At 36.5% G+C, this 19,464-nt stretch overlaps 1 protein-coding gene across 1 annotated transcript in view; it reads right to left on the bottom strand.

Annotated features, from left to right (window-relative positions):
• Positions 1 to 423: 423 nt before the first annotated feature.
• LOC135363147 (alpha-mannosidase 2-like) overlaps positions 424 to 19,464 on the bottom strand; it is an 82,706-nt gene continuing 63,665 nt past the window's right edge. Inside the window, exons 10-12 of the mRNA XM_064583836.1 lie at positions 17,787 to 17,901; positions 16,511 to 16,578; positions 424 to 499 (exon numbers count right to left, since the gene is read on the bottom strand). Of these exons, the coding sequence (XP_064439906.1) occupies positions 454 to 499; positions 16,511 to 16,578; positions 17,787 to 17,901 (229 nt within the window). The 3' untranslated portion in view covers positions 424 to 453. The remainder of the gene's footprint in view (positions 500 to 16,510; positions 16,579 to 17,786; positions 17,902 to 19,464) is intronic.

Genomic DNA, 19,464 nt, shown 5'->3' with positions numbered 1-19,464 from the left:
TTTTCAAAACACTTTTAGACACAGTATTGGTCCTGGGAAAGACATTCTACTCTACAATCCAATGAACCAACTGAAGAAGATACAAAACACTAGAGAAAACATCACTTACAGTGAAGGCAAACACAATGTCACAAGGGATAAAGAACACGATTCGAAGAAAAACACACAAGCCATCCAACTACCTATAATACTTTGAGTATATTTTAAGCACCTACAAAAACCCCTAAAACCCAGGTATGTTTTACTTTGAAAAGTAGCCTAATTTCACATACAATATTCTTGCCTAAAATAAAAGAAAATAATAAAATAATGCTGCTCTCCAAATAGGGATGAAATAAATAAGTCCAAAGGCTCTATTTAAAATTTTTCTTTTACCACAAAGTTGTGAAGTGTTCTGAAGTCCAAGATGGGCTTGAAGCCCTTCCTGACTTTTTCAGGGTCGGGATACCTTCACTAAAATCCTTTTCCTTGTTCCTCTTGTAGTGCACGCTTTATTAATCTGCATTTAGAAGGAAAAAAAATCTGGTTCAGAAGAACAGAAGACTTTGAAATACGCCATATCACTTCAGTCTATGCTGTGAACTGCTTTGAGTTAATTAGCTCTGTCTCAGCAATTTCAGAAGACATAATGGACACGGGGAGGAAAGAAGAGAGAGAACAGAGGACTGAGTGTGCAAGAAACCAGAAAACAAAACAAAACAGAACAGCTAAGGACTCTCATTTAATCATCACTTCCCCCCTGCCCAACCCTAATACAAATCACTTTTAAAAATGACTCGTAGTCCAGATATTTACTTTCTCTCTTTCATGGTGCATTACACAGTTCCAACTAACGGGGGGAAAACCTCTGGCATTACAGCAATAACAGAAGAGGATCGTTCAAGATTTGCATTACCTGGCAGATACAGCAAAACTAACGTCAGCTTTTCTTTGCCACTATCTCATCTCCTTTCCCAAGTTTTTCTTAAGTTCTACCAAGTTATGCATTTCCAAATATCATAACTGGAAATGATTATAATCCTTCCCAGATTACAGTTGGTAGTCCCCATGCTAACTCTGCCTTCACAGTGTAACAAAATATCTCATCATAATCCAACACACAGAGGGCACACATTTTTCCTCTCCATCTTCTGCACTCTCCCAATTATGATCCTTGATGAGGTAATTGCAAGATGTTGGAAGCAACAAACAAAATCGCTTTGATTTCATTAGACAAACCACACAACTAAAACACCTTGTATAAACTTAATTCACTGTATAATAATCTGACAACAAACTAGAACCACGCAGCTAGTTAAGAAAGTTTGATTTAAAGTATAAACAATAAAAAGGCAATTAAAACACAGACTAACCAGGCAATTTAGCAGGTGTTCACTGAACACATAACTACTTTGCCATTGCTTTTCAAGAAATAAAACTTAAAACTATCATTTTAAATGCAGTCTGTTCAGCCACTTCCACAGATAAAATCTAAAGCTAATAAAATCTAAAATAATTTTGTACCTAGGAACAAAATCACAGTAGACTAATTATAAGGGCCTGGAAAGGAAGATTCTTTTCAAGTTCACATAAAATTGATGAAAAGAATGATTTAAGATATCATGCCCTGAAAGCACTAAGGAGACAAACTCTGACCACGTTGTAAATCTTTCAGAAATCAGTATGTGAGAATGATGGTAGCCTACTGATAAATATTTTCTTCAAACTTCTAAGTGACAGTAAAAATGTATATATAATAAATATAGTTATATTATTTAAAGCTGCCTATCATAAACTTTAAACTGCCTAACACAAAACCATAAAAAGTATTTTTTCAGGAGGTGCAAGAAAGGAATAAGAATTTCTTTTTTAATTCTGATAACGAGGAAGCCTAATGAATATTCAAGAGGCTAGAACACTAGTAGACAAGCAGAATCAAGGAAAGGACTCTTATAAAGAAGAAAAGTTAGCACTTAAATACCTCTGTGCTTCGGGAATGTGGTACTGAGGGTGAAAAGTCAGCACCACTTGACTTGCAAAAATTTCTTGAAAGACAGACATTTTTCAATTTTTGGAAGGGATGGGAAGCTGGACAAAGAGGAAAAGTTGAGGCACTTAAGCATGATGCTAGTAACAATCCAATGCAAGTCAGAAGAGTTATGGTGCTTTCTCCTGTACTGTGCCTTTATTAGGGAATTTGCTAATTACTTTAAACTAATTATTTCATAATTCTTCCAAACCTTTATTATATAGCTCTACAGTCTCTATCTGCAAAATCTGAAAAATTCTGAAAATCAGGTTTTTTCAAAACTCATTTGGTGGCAAAACCTAAACTGAACTGACATGAAGCCACATAAAATTATTTATTCCACTTGATCTTAATATTCAGAAATTTTAAATTATTTAATGAGCCCTGTCCCAGACTGAAATATTTATGTAATAATATGCCATATATGCATATTATGTTCCTAGAAAATAAAAATTCTGAATTCACAAAAGATTTCAGGTAAAGGATTGAGGATTTTATTTAAAGGTAGGCTATACAAGCAGTCCAAGGCATAGACTTCTTATAGAAGACACCCTATCTGTGGTTCTGAACAAGAAAGAAAAAGAAAAAAACAAAAAACAAAAAAACAAAAAAACACAAGAAATGAAAGGGGAAGGAGAACATGAACATATCCCAGCACAGTGCGACAAAGGCAGGAACACAAAATAAATCTGTCACTGAATGGCTGACTATCTGAACCAAGGAATAAGTATCTTTTAACATGACCCTAAATAGGTCACTAAGAAACAGTAAACATTTAAGAATATTTTCTTTATATATGAATACCCCAAATCCCAACAGGACATATATGCTTTTACTTTATCTCTATCCCAATTCTTAATTTTACAATATCTAATTATGTTTTGGTTTTAGAATAAATGGAAAATCTGTTTCTTTAATAATTGTGTTAGATATGATTTTACTACCTAACTGGTAGGAGAGTCTTGAGAACAGGATTTTAAGAAGCTTCTAGCATCCAGGACTGATTTATTCAGCACAGACCTGTTTCCACAGTGTGCAGAATACAACTCCAGTCTGAGAGGAAGAGGGGAGGGAAGAGTAGTCCATGATCAGAAAATATGGTAGCTGGCCTGAGTCGTCTAGTTAATGAACCTAATGAGTAGATAATGCTAGTTGCCTACCCAATAGCCATTCCCATATTCTCCTTTCCTGACAGAAACTCAATTTTACTCAGGAAGACAGTAATCGTAGCTTTAAAAAAAAAAAAAGCCCTTGATTCTCCATGCTTGTGGCTACGTGACACAGTTCTGGCCAATGAAATATAATTAGAATTCAGCAAGTGGAGCTTCCCAGAAAATTATTGTATCCTCAATTTAATAAAAGTCAGCAGACTCAAGTGGCATAACTTTCATCCTTTGCTCCTCCTACCCCTTCCTGGCTGGAACACAATGCAATGTCTGGAGAACCAGGCACAATCTTGAAACCATGAGAACCACCACAGGCTAATTCAGAGCTGAGAGGTAAAAGGGGCCTGGTCCTTTCATGACCTCATGGAACACATCACAAGGCCCGGACTACCTACTACTTTGAAACTTGGTTTCTTGGGAAGCCAATGTAGCATGCTTTTTGTTACATGCAGTTGAATGCAATCTGAAGCGAAACACTATACCCACAACAAATTATACTGAAGTACCCAAAACTCCTATTGATCTTAAAAGAAGGTAATACTGAATGCAAGATGATTCTCCTAAAGCAAAAATTTTCCCATAAAGATTGATCACTACAAACATACTTTTCCTCAGAGGGATGCTTAGTTTTAAATCTGTCCTTAACTGCCTATCAATTACTACACGTAACTTCTCATAATTGTCACCTTCTCTACCACAATTTTTAATGATCAATCAGCAAACATCTCTTGTATACCAAGTACTTCTTATTTCATTCAACCATTCATAACTTCTTTAATTCAGGCGAGTCTTCTTTATTTTCTCCATGGAATGTGAAAGGCAGATTTCATAAAAACTTAAGCTAAGCCTCAGAATTTACCAATCCTATGCTCTTTATTACAAAATACATGCTAGCACAGGCATCTTCTTTATATAGAATTTTATGAACATAGTTTATTTGACCAATTCCTCGATGGTTATTATTGAACATTTAAGTCTTTTAAAGTATTTTTTCAGATGATAAAGCTGAGAGAAAGGTTTTGCCCACAGTTCTCTTCATCTCTACACAGGATCGATTTTTTCCAGTGCAATGCCTAGTTTGAACGCTCCTGGCACGTATTACTGGGTTACTTTCTAGACAGACTGCTAGGTGTCATGTAAGAATGATGAATAAGACCCAACCTATGCCTTCACGGGGTTTATAGCAAGCATCTTCATAGGAATATTATACATGTGCTATGTGGGACAACAGTGGTTAGACACACAGTCCCATGGGAGCATACAAGAACGACACCTAATATGACTCAAGTATACTGGAAAAAGTTTCCAGAGAATGTAACACTTAAGCTGAGTCCTAAACGATAACCAGGGGTCAATCAGGCAAAGAGAGTGTGTGTGTGTGTGTGCGTGCGCGCCTGGGGATGTGCTGGTAGGGGGGTTTTGTTTTGTTTCCAGGCAGCAAAGGTCTAGAAGTAAGAGAACACGGCATGTTAAGAGAATTGATAGTTGAAGGGCTGAAACACAGAGTGCAGGCTGGGGTAATGTGAAAGATGATGCTAGAGAAACCAAAATGTAGACACATAATTCAAGTTAAAGAGTCTGTAAGTTTAGCCTTAGGGCAGTGGACAAAAGAAGAGTTTTGAGCAGCTCAAACATCATGGCTAGTATCCGTTAAATGCCTACTAAGTACCAGATTCTACACTATAAAATTCATATACGTAACCTTATTTAATTCCTCCAACAAATGTATGAGGGAGGGACGGACACCTGTTACAGGAGTGTCGCCATCACTCAGGGGAGAGACAGTAGCAACCTAAAGGAGGGCACTGGTACTGAAGTTAAGGAGAAGCGGACAAAACTGTGATACGTTTAGGAAGTAGAATGAAGAGACCTGGTATTTGTTTGGGTACAAGGAGAAAGTGAAAGAGACAGAGATGAGCAGGGACTGAAGGGGACACTAATGAAAAACTGGAATACATGATCACTCAAAAATTGAGGCCCAGGTAACTGGATGATGATGCTGAAATTTTATTAAGGAGCTCAGGACCACAGAATATTTGAGTAGAGAGTAGGAATCCGGTTTTATTTTTAATTTAAAAAAAATTTTAAAAAAAGATTTTATTTATTTGACAGAGAGAGAGCACACACACACACACACACAAGCAGAGGGAGAGGGAGAAGCAGGCTTCCTGCTGAGCAGGGAGCCCAATGTGGGGCTTGATCCCAGGACCTTGGGATCATGACCTGAGCCCAAGGCAGACGCTTAATGACTGAGGCACCCAGGTGCCCCAGGAGTTCAGTTTTATACGCACTGAAATGGAGGTACAGGTGGACCATCCCGACGGAGCTACCTATCTGGCCTGTGGGCAGAACTTGGCCAACTTTTCTCAGAAGAGATATGGATGTGGTGAGTCACCAGTACATGGACAATAAATGAAGGCAACTGAGTAGGAAATATCACTCTCACCAGGAGCTTTTATCTTTTAAATCTTCCTGAGGCAAAACAATTACTTATTTAAGATCTCTTATATGCTCTTGACTCTCCACCTCTTTTAGATGTTAACATAATCTGAAGTCACAGATCTATATTCCTGTAGCTTTTTCTACAGTACATCCCTAGCTTCAGTTCCGGTAACCAAATTTCCAGTCATGATCTGCATTTCACGATGTCTCATTATTTTCAAGGCCTTCTTACTTTTGATTCAAATATTAGTCAGCTGAGTTGACTTTATCAAGAAAATATTCAAAAAGAAGAGTACCCATGGTTCATTTTGTGTTTTCATATTTGAAAATGTATTTTTTTGTTGCTTTCACATACAAAAGATAACTGTGAGTATAAAATGATTTAAAAACTCTATAGTCTTCTCATTACAGAGAAGAAACCTAAGTCTGTTTAGCTTTTGTTCCATATTACACAGTATATATCTTTCTGCTTGGGTACTTCTACAATATGCCCCTTTCCTTTTAATTGGACTAAGTTACCAAGACATAACAGGAGTGACCCTCTTTTCATTTGTATTACCCAGAACTTAACCCTTTTATCTATAAAGTCAGACCTTCTCAGCTCAGAAAACTTTCCATCAGTTCTGTCTTTGATCATTGTCTCTGCTCCATTTTTTTCTCCTGAAGAAAATCACTGTCTTTTGTTTAAATCTTATCCTGCATACCAATCATCTTCTCTCCTGTTGTTTCCACTCCTCTTCCTTTTCTCTGCATTCTTGCAAAGCATCTCATGGGTTTTTTTCTTTCGTGTCACTGGACACTCTTTCACAATGTCGGCCTCAGTCTTCAGTATCACTTGTAAAGATGCTCACTCATCGCGCCCCCACCAATAACCTTCCCTTTTGTCCCTTCCCCGTATCATCTCACCAGTTTTTCATCTCGGCTCTTTGTTTCCCGTTTCAGATTTCTTAGAGATCATGACTCAAATTTTTTGAGAACTCCAAAGAGGTTTTTTTGTAATGTTTTCCTGGTCTCTGTAATAAATCATTTTAAAAGGTAAATTGTTCTTCTGAGTCTTCATGTAGCGCTACTTTCTGTCGTTCTGTAGAGCCTTTGCAAAGGTTTGCTAGGATAACTTTCCCTTTACTTACCCTCACAGAAGCAGATATCCAGACCCTGTGTATGCTAAAGGTACTCTTGGTCTTTATTTTGGCATTAAAGCCCCTCTCTTACCTAGAGTTAGTTTATTTGACAAGTATTTGGCAAGGGATTCAAAAGCAAGGGATTTGCCAGGGGATTCAAAAGCAAGGTAGTTCCCTGCCATCATGGAGCTAATATTTTAGCAAGGGAGACAGACAGCAAGAAATAAATAAATTAAATAACCAGTTTGTTAATAATGCCTAAAGGAGGGGAAGAAAAATGCAGTGATGGAGAAGAGTAAGTTATATAATATATAAAATATATAATAAGGAATGTAAGTCCACATGCATAGAGCCAGCCTGATTGCAAAGGTCCAAAGGGCTACCATCCAAGGTGGCTATGCCTGTATATTCATTGTTTTATGCCAACTCTGGTGAACAAATGGAGGGATTCTTTCTTCAGCAAAGACTATCATGGGTATCCTTCTGGCCCATGCCACTGTCAATAGTAATTTCCTTGAACGGATACTTCCCTAGGTCAGTGCTCTACCATCAGTTCCCCACTTGTTTCTGCCTATTTTATTTCTTTTTTTTTTATTTAATTATGTAATGTTAATCACCATACATTACATCATTAGTTTTTGATGTAGCATTCCACGATTCATTATTTGCGTATTAACACCCAGTGCTCCATTCAGTACGTGCCCTCTTTAATACCCATCACCAGGCTAACCCATTCTCCCACCCCCCTCCCCTCTAGAACCCTCAGTTTGTTTCTTAGAGTCCATAGTCTCTCATGGTTCATCTCCCCCTCCGGTTCCCCCCTCCCCCTTCATTTTTCCCTTCCTTCTATCTTTTCTCTCTCTCTCTTTTTTTAACATATAATGTATTATTTGTTCCAGAGGTACAGGTCTGTGATTCAACAGCCTTACACAATTCACAGCGCTCACCATAGCACATACCCTCCACAATGTCTATCACCCAGCTCCCCATCCCTCCGACCCCCCACCACTCCAGCAAACCTCAGTTTGTTTCCTGAGATTAAGAATTCCTCATATCAGTGAGATCATATGATACATGTCTTTCTCTGATTGACTTATTTCGCTTAGCATAATACCCTCTGGTTCCATCCACATCGTTGCAAATGGCAAGATTTTTTTTTGATGGCTGCATAATATTCCATTGTGTGTGTATGTGTGTATATGTGTGTGTGTATACACACACACACACACACACACACACACACACACATATATATATACCATTTCTTCTTTAACCATTCATCTATTGATGGACATCTTGGCTCCTTCCATAGTTTGGTTATTGTGGACACTGCTGCTATAAACATCCGGGTGCACGTACCCCTTCGGATCACCTCATTTGTATCTACCCAGTAGTGCAATTGCTGGGTCGTACGGCAGCTCTATTTTCAACTTTTTGAAGAACCTCCATACTGTTTTCCAGAGTGGCTGCACCTGCCTATTTTATTTCTGTCAGATTCAGTCTCCAAATTGGTTGTGAAATACAGACACAATGGAAGCCCTCTTTTAAGTGTGATTAAGGCTGGCAATAGACCTATTAACTGAAAGAGATAAAGTTGACTTGAAAGTTAAAGTTTAAGTAGTACAATTTTAAGTTACACACATATGACTTAATAATTCATGTTTTCATATATGTTTTATATATACTTATATATATAACATTTCCTAATCTATTGATATTAAGAGCAAAGCTTCTGGTTTAACTATGGGACCACTAACTGGAGTCCTGTGTCATATTTTCTGCATAACCATGCATGTGATTAATCATGTATGGTTTCCAGATTAGGTTTTTCTAAAGCAGACCAAGAATTTCACCACTTGAAAAAATATTAAGCCATATGAGTACAGACTGCTTCTACATCTTTATGACTTCTTCCCAATTTTTTTTAGGCATCTCACCAGTGACTCACATTTGTTGAAAATTTCTAAAGAACCCAACTTCATTTAAAAAAAAAACAATCTTTTGTATAATTCATCAGTTCAATAAAAATTAATCAAATTGTGTAAGAAAAATAACAAGAACAACTGATCTGGGAATAAATAATTGTTTCATGATAATCATACAATTCAACGGAAAGACCAGAGGGAGAGAATTGTACCAGTTTCCCTAGCTAGTGGCCTGTTAGGGACAAGGTCAGGCTATCATGGGCACAGAAAAGGAATGGAGTGAATCAGTTGATCTAGTTGGCCAATTAAATGGAGATTGGTTAACAGAAATCTTAGGAAGAGAGAATGAAAAGAATAGTTACTTTATCTCCTTAACAGCCTCAAAAAGTAGCCCTGTCCCTGTATTAAAATATTAGTTCTCTGTTCTAGGTGGTAGGTACACAAATTTCAAAGCTTTGGGGGTAGACATTATAAAAAGGAAAAGGAATCAATCTCCACACCTGCTTCTAGAGACCTGCAATGTAGCTATTATTTCTAACTGTTTACCACTGGTCAGTGAGTAATTGTATTTTCCAGTCCAGTTGATCAACTTTATAGTTTGTGGATATCTTAAATTGTGGCAATAGGCTGACTGTCAAACCAAGACTTGGTGTTCCTCTGATTGTTGATCATCATCTTTGTTTTCATGAGTTTTAATAGGAAATTGAGAGAGTCAGTCTCAGAGTCCCTAGTCTGCCATCACATAAAACAAAGTGTCAACTTTTTTGTTTTTTCATAGAATAGGTGTTATTCATCTAAGTCAATGTAAGGCTGAAACAGTATTTCTGGAATTAATACTCATCATTTCTGATATCATAAAATAAATAGAAATGTTAAGGGTAGGGAGACTGTTGTGGGAAAGGTAGGGCCTTTTCTATTCTCTCCCCCAGAGACCTTTATATCTCCTTGAAAAAAGTCAGGCAAAAGACAAGCCTGTGAATGACTGATTTAGAATGGCAAACACCAGATAAGATTATTTGATGTTGTGATCCAGACATGATTGCTCTAAAACTAGTTATAACATAAAATTAACTAATATATCATGTTGAAAGTATCTCCAACTCCCTAGGAAGTTTTTGGTTACTTAAAGTAATGTACTATATTCTACTCAAGTCTTTTGGGTGAGACATCCTTTCTAAAAATATCCCACATTACACACAGGCTGAAACGTGTTTCTGGATAATTGGAGAACCGGTCAATCTATATCTTGAAACAAGTCAAAATGAATAAAATGTAACTCAGATGCAACATAGATGAAAACACACAAACACCTTTCACAAGCAAGAAATACTTAAACAAAAAAGCATCTCAGAGGAGAGTTTAGGAACGCCTTCAAAACCAGTAATGAGCATTAACTCTTAAATAGACTATGCTATTAATACCCAGACAGACCTCTACTAGACTAGAACTCAGTTTTTTATTTTTAAGAGTCTCCAGTACTCTCAGTTAACAATTGCCCCATTAAAAGAAAAGTTCTAAAGTCTCTCATAATAACAGAACCTGCAGAGGATCCAGAGTGTCAAATCCTAGTCAAATCATGTATTCTATTATTACTTTAAATTCCCTTGGGATAATGTTAAAAGGCAGCCCTTCATTATCAAGGACAGAAACCCTCAATCTCTGTGACTTTGTACATTTATTTTTCTGCTAACTAATGTGAAGACATTTCTGTACTAGTTTTCTAGTGCATGACAAGATCTGAGCTCACACTGTTACGATCCATGAGCAATAAAGCACAGTTCTTACACAACTCATCACAGTTATCACTGCTAACACTGTTCGAGCTCCCCCAAGAAAAACCACCAGGTACAAAGTAAGGTGCATCGTGACGTTCACAGCTCTCTCAGGAGACGCCACGTGCTCAGATTAGAACCACTTTCGTTCAAGTAGCGGAATCTCAGCTCAGTTCTTGAGCTATAAATGACTCTACCAGGTCTATATTATAATAAATAACACTGCCAGAATCTGAATGGTGAGAATTCTATTTCCCTAGAAATTCCACTCCAAACAGTAACTGTACGGCTGTGAATTTGGTTACTTCATTTAAAACTTACATTTAAACAACTGGTAGGAAGATTAGATACAGTGTGATTTGGTCTAAAAATACACTGATGATATGGTAACAGATGAAAAAATGATTTAAAGTCTTGAATTCCATTACACTAATAGATAATTACTGTGAGAAGAATGGTTTGTGATAACAACATTAAAAACACAAAATGCAGAATCAGGCAAATACTCTAAGTCAGCAACAACAGAAAGTCTTGTGTGTAAAAACTGATCTGATCAGCAATGTCCACAGTACCCAAAACACGGAAAGAGCCCCAATGTCCACTCACTGATGAATGAATAAAGAAGATGTGTATGTATATATACATACATACACACAGTGGAATATTACTCAGCCATCAAAAAGAATGAAATCTTGCCATTTGCAACAATGTGGATGGAACTAGAGTGTATTACGCTAAGTGAAATAAGTTAGTCAGAGAAAGACAAATATCATGATTTTACTAATATCTAGAATTTAAGAAACAAAACTGATGAACATAGGGGAAGGGAAGGAAAAATAAAATAAGATAAAAACAGAGAAGGAGGCAAGTCACAAGAGATGCTTAACTACCGGGAACAAACTGAGGGTTGCTGGAGGGGACGTGGGGGGGATGGGGTAACTGTGTGATGGGCATTAAAGAGGGCACTTGATGTAATGAGCATTGGGTGTTATAGGCAACTGATCAATCACTAAATACTACCTCTGAAACTAATAATAAACTGTATGTTAACTAACTTCAATTTAAATAAAATATAAAAAAGAAAAAAAAAGTCATCTGATCAAGTCAACTCATTTAGATATTTGGGAGTATCTTTTGAACCCACCCATTCTAAAGAGCCTTCAAGAAAGCAATCTCAACAAAGGTAATTCTGTAAGAATGCAATGATGCTGAGAGGCAACCTAAAATTTTTCAGGTCCCATGGTATGAAACTCTATAATCTCCAATGAACAGTTGTCCAAATGTTGAGCAAATTCAAAGCTTTGAGTTGTTATTTATTTTTGCTTGTAGTATTATTTAGTGTATTCATAAGCCCTCTGGCATCCAAACTCCAAATACTAGATGAAAGAACTATTTGGAGAGAAGATATACCAGGATACCACATCGTCACATAGAATGTCTACGCATATCTGGTGTCTGAAGTTTAATAGTCTCTTCAATCAGTAATTAATTGTATTTCAACAAGTCTTTATTCAATTCTTACTATGTTGACTGCAATTCCACAGGCATGGTGGGAGAAATAAATAAAAGAAATAGTTCCTACTGTCAAGGAGTTTACAGTCTAGCAGAATTAACTTCAAATAATTATTATACTGAGAGAAATAAGAAAACATCAATTCCCAGTTACATGATTGAGTCATTTTGGATCTGATTTAGATGAAAATTTGAGGCCAGTACCATAATGGGATGGCACTTTGGCATCGTGGGAGGAGGTGGAATATTGTGCACATGGTGAATTGTATGTGAATTGTAGTGGCCAGTGGATAAACTGTGGTAGACCGTCTCCAAAGATGACTGCCATCATTCCCTTCAAGTAATGGAGAATAATTCCCTCCCCCTGAATCTTGGCTGACGCTAGTGACTTGCTTCACTAAGAATGTAGCGGAAAGGACCTTCTAGGAGTTCTGAAGCTAGGTCCGAGAAGCCTTGCTGCTTCCACCCAGGTGTCTTTCTTGCGTTCCGCTATGGGTAGATTCCTGTGACAACTACATGCAATAAATCAGGGGCAGAGAGAAACTGAAGACAGAAGAGCAGGAAGTCATTGCAGTAGTTCAAGTAAAACATTAAAAAAAAAAAATCATAATAGAGGCCTTAAAACCAGAAAGTAATAGGAAGACAGGAGACGAAGAATGTCAGAGGTGAGCAGAGGGGAAAATCCAAAACACTTTCCAGCTGATGAAACTTAAAAGAACAAGAAAAGGTAGAAGTCAAAGTGGGTTCTAGAGGCTAGAAAATTTATGACTTGTTCAGGGTGTCCTAACTCTTAACTCTTAATTGTACCTGCTTTCCATATAAAGACTATTTTTCAGCACCTAGACAACCAAAAAGAGAATGATGCTATTAATAAAGATTAGGATCCAAAAAGAAAGCACACATGGAGAAAACAAGAGGAAATTAAATTAGAGGTGCTGGGCAGCCATCCAGGAAGAACCATTACAACAAGCACATGACAATGGAGGTACTGAGTGCCTTTTCTGGAACTGAGTACTTTTAATATCTGTTTGATACTCTAAAGTCACCCAAGCCCCAAAAACAAGGACTTCTTTTGTGTCTCCACATGGTTGGTGGTTTCATTTGAAGTTAATCCCTTCTTTTTTCTGGCCAAAAATCCCTTACCAATAAACGCCTTGTTAAACATTAAAAGCACTTAATGGTAAATTTGTAATGGGTTTGAATAAATTGCTCTCAAACTAAAAGTTTTCTACTTGAAAAATTAAATTTTCAGATTTACAGAAGTTTCAGATTTTAGTTGTATACTCCGTGGCATTTCAAATTATCCACATTTAAAAAAAAAAGTTCCTTCACACGTTGTCAAAACACATGATTTGGCGTCCTGTGCTGCAGTGATATTTGCTTCCATCCTGCCTCAAGTACTAAACACTGAAAGGAGACTGAAATCCCTGCCTGTCCTAGGAGTTTACCTTCCATCCTCTATGTCCTCCACGTCCCTAATCCTGTAAATCTTTGTACTACAGTTTTTTTTTTTTTACAATTGGGCCTTGGAGGAAAAGAAACACCTCGGTACATTAAAGGATTATTTAAGGCTAGAAAATTTATGACTTGTTCAGGGTGCCCTAACTTTTAACTCTCAATTATACCTTCTTTCCACATAAAGACTATGAATGCATATACTATAGAGCTTACCCAACCTTGTGAACTCAATCAGGCTCACAGATATGTACCACATCCCCATGAGCAGATTAGCCACTCCTTTTTTTTTTTTTAATTTTATTTATTTATTTGACAGAGAGAGAGATAGCGAGAGCAGGAACACAAGCAGGGGGAGTGGGAGAGGGAGAAGCAGGCTTCCCGCCGAGCAGGGAGCCCGATGCGGGACTCGATCCCAGGACCCCGGGATCATGACCTGAGCCAAAGGCAGACGCTTAACCACTGAGCCACCCAGGCGCCCCTAGCCACTCCTTTTTAAAGACTCCCAAACTAACTTATGTTAGGTTATAGCTATAACTAATGTTGCCAAACAGCATGATCAAAGTCATTTACATGTATTATTGAAATTGTGTGAGTTAGGGGCGCCTGGCTGGCTCAGTCATTAAGTGTCCGCCTTTGGCTTGGGTCGTGATCCCAGGGTCCTGGGATCGAGCCCCACATCGGGCTCCCTGCTCAGCGGGAGGCCTGCTTCTCCCTCTCCCACTCTCTCTGCTTGTGTTCCCTGTCTTGCTGTGTCTCTCTCTGTCAAATAAATAAAAACTTTAAAAAAAAATAGCTATGAAATTGTGTGAGTTAGATCAGTATTTCTCAGACTTTTCACATAACTCCTTAAAGACTCTTTAGACATTTTTTGTTAATCATCCCCCCATACAATTTTAATACACTTAAAAGTATATCTGTTATTGTACTATTGAGTACTATTTTTATGCTTTATATATTTAAAAAAATACTTTTTTTCAAACTCCCCAAGAACCAATTTTTACCCTCCTAAGGAGGATGTCTCTCTCACTGAGAATGCATGTTTTATTTAGATTAATAAATTGTTGCTCAAACAAGAATTATTCTTATCGCCAAAATAATGCTAAGCCTTAGATCATTATATAGGGACTCATGAAGAACATGAGAAAGACTCATGACCATACTCCTGAAACTTTCAACTTCAAGACTGAGAAGTGCAATGATATCACTTTCAGTATCTGCTAAATAAAACTATGAAATTCTTCCATTTTAAAGGCCACTGTCATTCCTCCATTCTTCTCTGATTTTGTTGAGAGATCAGCTCAGATTATTTGTGGCTAACAAGTAAAATATAGATTTTAAAACCAGAAGTATAAGTAGTTCTATTCATGAGGTCCTCAAGTACAAAACAGATAATAAAGATACAAATAAGAACTTGACAATCCTAAGTACTCCCAATTCACCTAACTACAGAAACAGTAGTAGCACTGACATTTGGTAGAAAAGAACTGTGAAGGAGTAATATTAAGATGAAGAACACTATTTAAATACAAACTGTTTAAAAGGAAATATCAGAAAGCAATCATTTTACTAATAGTCCCCAAAATGCTATTTACGTTGATGTATAATTAAAACTCCTCAATATTAAAGCTCAAAATATATTTCTTCTTAGTTAATACACCTGGATCTCCTTTCTTCCTCCAGCATAAGTAGAGCTAAAATACCACTTACTCCTGGCTAAAGCAAGGACAATAGAGGAAGAAGAAAAGCCATAGGGTTTGTAACCCATTAGGGCTCCATCCCACCCACCCTACCATTCACCCAGAGGAAGACTAATGGGGTGGGGAAGGGGCATAAATTATTTATAGCAAGCATAAGGCATTCTTACAGTCAGCAGAAACAAAGATCTTCCCCTACCAAAATAGAAAAAGGGGGATTATGCCTAATACCAGAGTTTATTAGGGGCAAAATAGTTAAGGAACAGCCACACAACCTCAACTACATCAAAATATTACATATTTTAAGACAAAGAAAACATTTTGTAATGGGAGTATCATTACTCTCTTATGACTTGGCAACCTGAAAGCTGTTAAGCCTGCAACAGGACTTCAAAGTTGAGACTTAAACTGTCTTTTCCAGTTAATCCCTTCTTTTTCTGGCCCAAAGAAAGAAATGTAGGATTTCTTTACCATTACTTTAGTGATACTTTAGTGTTACTAAAAAATACCTGTCTTCTTGTTCTAAGGTATGAGCTGTATACATTTTTAAGTCTCTACTTCCTGAAGAGATTTAGCAAACTAAGGCTTTATTTTCTGAGTAACCAAAATGTCAATTTTATTAGCAATTGTAAATTTTCTGTAATACTTTGATTCCATTTATTTTAAAATGATTCTAATAAAGAATACCTAAAATCATGAATTATCCTTTACAATTATTTTTTTTATCCTACAATTTGTACATACTAAATTTCTCACTTTAGATAGCAAAAAGTTATATTATATAAGAATATAGTGTGTATCTGGGGATAGTGGGTACTGACCTAGTGATATTTGGTCATTTAAAACAGAAGACTTGGTTAAATGATTACCAATAAAAACACAAAACATTTCTTTATAAATCAGAGGCAGCCACCAATTAATCGCCCCATTTTCAGGTCAACTGAACACCCTTCCCATTTGCCTTAACATAAATCCACAATGCCAAAATGAGACAGTCTGGCCAGCACAATGACAGTTATCTAGTAAGCAATTTATAGTAGGAACTTTTCATAATTAAGTTTCTTCCTTCATTTTAAAAATGGGATCAGGGATCAATGAAAAGATAAGTTAACAAAGGGTTAAGAAAAAACATAATCATAAATCATATTTATGATCCCATACCAAATATCTGTAAAAAAAATAGTTGTAATTGTTCATTCAGCAATTAATGTATCAAACACTGTGTTAACTATTAACATTGAACATGACAGTCATGGGAGAAAAATCCATTTCTTCAAAAAATTTTTTTAAATTAATAAATTTATTAAACAAAATACTGCCTCAAAGTATATCCTGGCTAGGGAAAAGAAACATGAAAAGCAAAAAAGTCAAGTCAGAACAGTAGCAAAGTGTATGAGAAATTATGTATTTACCTTGGCTCTGCACTCAGTGTTATTACAGTTTTTTGTGGTAGAGAACCTTGTGAGTTTTGTTTCAAATCCTGTAAAAATAAACAAAAATTTTTTATTTTACTTTTAAAACTTAAGTTTCAAAACTAGCTATGTAATAGTACTTACAAAAATCCTAAAAAGGACACAATAGTGTCCTCCTTCTAGCTACATAAAGGTCCATCAAAGTTCAAAATAAGTAATTCTTTTGTGTGTGCATTTTTATGGGTGTGTCTTTAGACTTCAGTACGGCATGTGTTACACGGACTACTAGAGTCCAATTAGGAACCAAGTAAATCAAAGTTCTAAAGATCATTTTGCAAAAAGTTTCACTATTTTACCTTTGTATCACAGGTTTCATATCCTTAAGCAATGTATGTCCATTTATTGGATTTTTTACTTCAACATGAATATATGTAACCATAATTTGATTGCAAACATCAGTATATGAAAATACTGAACTTACTATCTCGGATTCCAGATGTGTAAGTTCCAATTACATGTAAAATTTCAAAGCCTATGGCTCACAATAGACTCTAATGATAAAATATTACAGTTTTAAAACATCTGAGTTGCCAAATCGAAGTCTAAAGAGGTTTGCAATCCCCCATTTTTTCCCACTGTTCTTCCTTGCTGCTGAAGAGTATATTCTTCCTCTCAGAGTATGTTCTGTTTTATTGGCTCCCCTGATCCTAACCATGATACAAGCCAAGGCAGGAATCATCCCATCTAACAGATAAATGAATGAGGGCTCACAGATGTTAAGCAACTTTTTCAGGCCCATGCAATCAGGTACAGAGGTGGGGCTAATAGCTAGTCTTTAATTCCTCAACTGCTCCTCTGCTGTTACACACATCTGAGCACTGCTCACAGCGCTCCATGGGCTCATCCTGAAACCAGAAGACAATTCAGGGGCTTCTAATTAAAGCCAAGCAAAATAACTAATTACAGCGTCTAGTTACCTTACAGTACCATATTAATAGTGTTCTCAAAGCTGTATGTTCCACATAATGAAGTTCATTAGTTTTCATGCTTAGATTTAGTCAGAACAAAATATACACCATAAATCAAATACAGACACACTTACAGGAAAGAAGAACACATAGGTATTTCATATAAAATGATACAAATTCTTTCAAATCATGTATAAGGAAATCACTATTTTTCAAGGTTTCTTTTCACTCAGCTTCTCACCCCCTTTTCTGAATCAAGAACAAAAGAATCACACATTTTTATGATAATATAAAAGGTAGCAACTAACCATGTCTAGGAGGTTATCAAAAGAGTAAGAGTTGTACGAGTTTTTGTCCTTCAAAATAAGAAGTAGTGCAGAATATCCAATTATCTTCTTCAAATTCGTTAATGAATGAAAGAGTCTGTGAACCAAAAATTTTTACTGGTCTGAGAAGCAATTCAAACATCAGTATACAATATTTTCAGTTTCTTTAATAATGGCCAAACCACCATCACCCTGTATTCACAAAGTGAAACCTATAATGAAGCTATAATGAACGGACTCTTCTTTGCCCAGAACTAAGTACTTAGGAAAAAAATGTTAGTCAAAAGATTTCACTAATAAGGATTCATTTAAAATAGAAAATTTTCTGTATACACCTGAAACGTGTAAACTTAATCAAACTACCGATACTTTCTACAAGTATCATGCCAAATACTAAGAATATTCAACATGACCACTCCAATAGCTTTAAGGCTTTGTTACCAAAAAAGTGATTTGGTCCTTTACTTTAGAAAATTCTTTAACAAATGTTGAAACAGCAAAAGAAAGCATGAGATTAACTGTCACTCACAAGAATATTCGTTCAGTATACATACTTCAAAAAACTCAAATTCCTGAAAACTTCAAATAAATATTTTGTTGACTTTAGTTTCATGTTCTTGTTCAAAAAAAGAGAAAGTTTTCACAGGTCTGGATAATGAAATTGTCTTTCTCCTTGTTACTTTTCTTGGTCATTAAAATTGTTAATTGTATTCCAATTGTACTTTTATGTCTGAGGAACCAAAGAGATGCGTATGAATCAACCTACTCAAGATCAATTCTGGAATATAATCTTGGTACAGTATCAACTATTGCTGAAGCACTACACGTGGGAAAAGAATTTGAAGGTTTTTTTTTTCAAGTTCCATCTTGTTTCTTTAAAGCTTTATAGAACAGGTAACCCTAAGTAAAGCCACTGAAGAAATCTGTCGAAAAACTTGGCTAAACATGCTTTCAATCAGCCATTGAATCTATTATGTTTATAGAGTGATTATATTATTTTCCCCAATACAGGACGCAATTTTGGACCTACATGTTAAGAACATTTTTGTTGGCATGCAACGACAAAAAAAATGTTTAAGAGAATTAAAAATAACTTCTTTTTGCAGAGCACTGAGATTACTTTCAAAGATGTAAGTGATCACAATCAGTAAGTTAATTAACTATGCAAATGTGTTATACATACATAGTGTTAAAGTCTTCTGCATGTGAGTTCAGGCCATCATCCAGCTAAGTTTCTTAGTCTATTCAAATGTTTTCCTAGGTGATAACAAGTGTTTTCACCAGACTAAAAGACAATATGAGTGACTACAATTCAGTTATAGGAACAAGCCCCTCGATTTAAGTTTATTTTTATCTATATGGCAATCTTTATTAGGCTGTCAGAACCTGAAGAATAAAAGTCATGTTGTACTCCCCCTGCTTGTGTTCCCTCTCTCACTGTCTCTCTCTCTGTGAAATAAATCTTTAAAAAAAAAAAAAAGAAGGGGCGCCTGGGTGGCTCAGTCGTTAAGCGTCTGCCTTCGGCTCAGGTCATGATCCCAGGGTCCTGGGATCGAGCCCCGCATCAGGCTCCCTGCTCAGCGGGAAGCCTGCTTCTCCCTCTCCCACTCCCCCTGCTTGTGTTCCCTCTCTCACTGTCTCTTTCTCTGTGAAATAAATA

The sequence above is a fragment of the Mirounga angustirostris genome, unplaced genomic scaffold (assembly GCF_029215605.1).
Source record: "Mirounga angustirostris isolate CCGP_5_RB_7025 unplaced genomic scaffold, mMirAng1.0.hap1 SCAF_34, whole genome shotgun sequence".
In the NCBI taxonomy this organism is placed as follows: domain Eukaryota; kingdom Metazoa; phylum Chordata; class Mammalia; order Carnivora; family Phocidae; genus Mirounga; species Mirounga angustirostris.
Note: the sequence above shows the minus strand (reverse complement) of the source record. Positions and strands in the feature narration are given on the sequence as shown.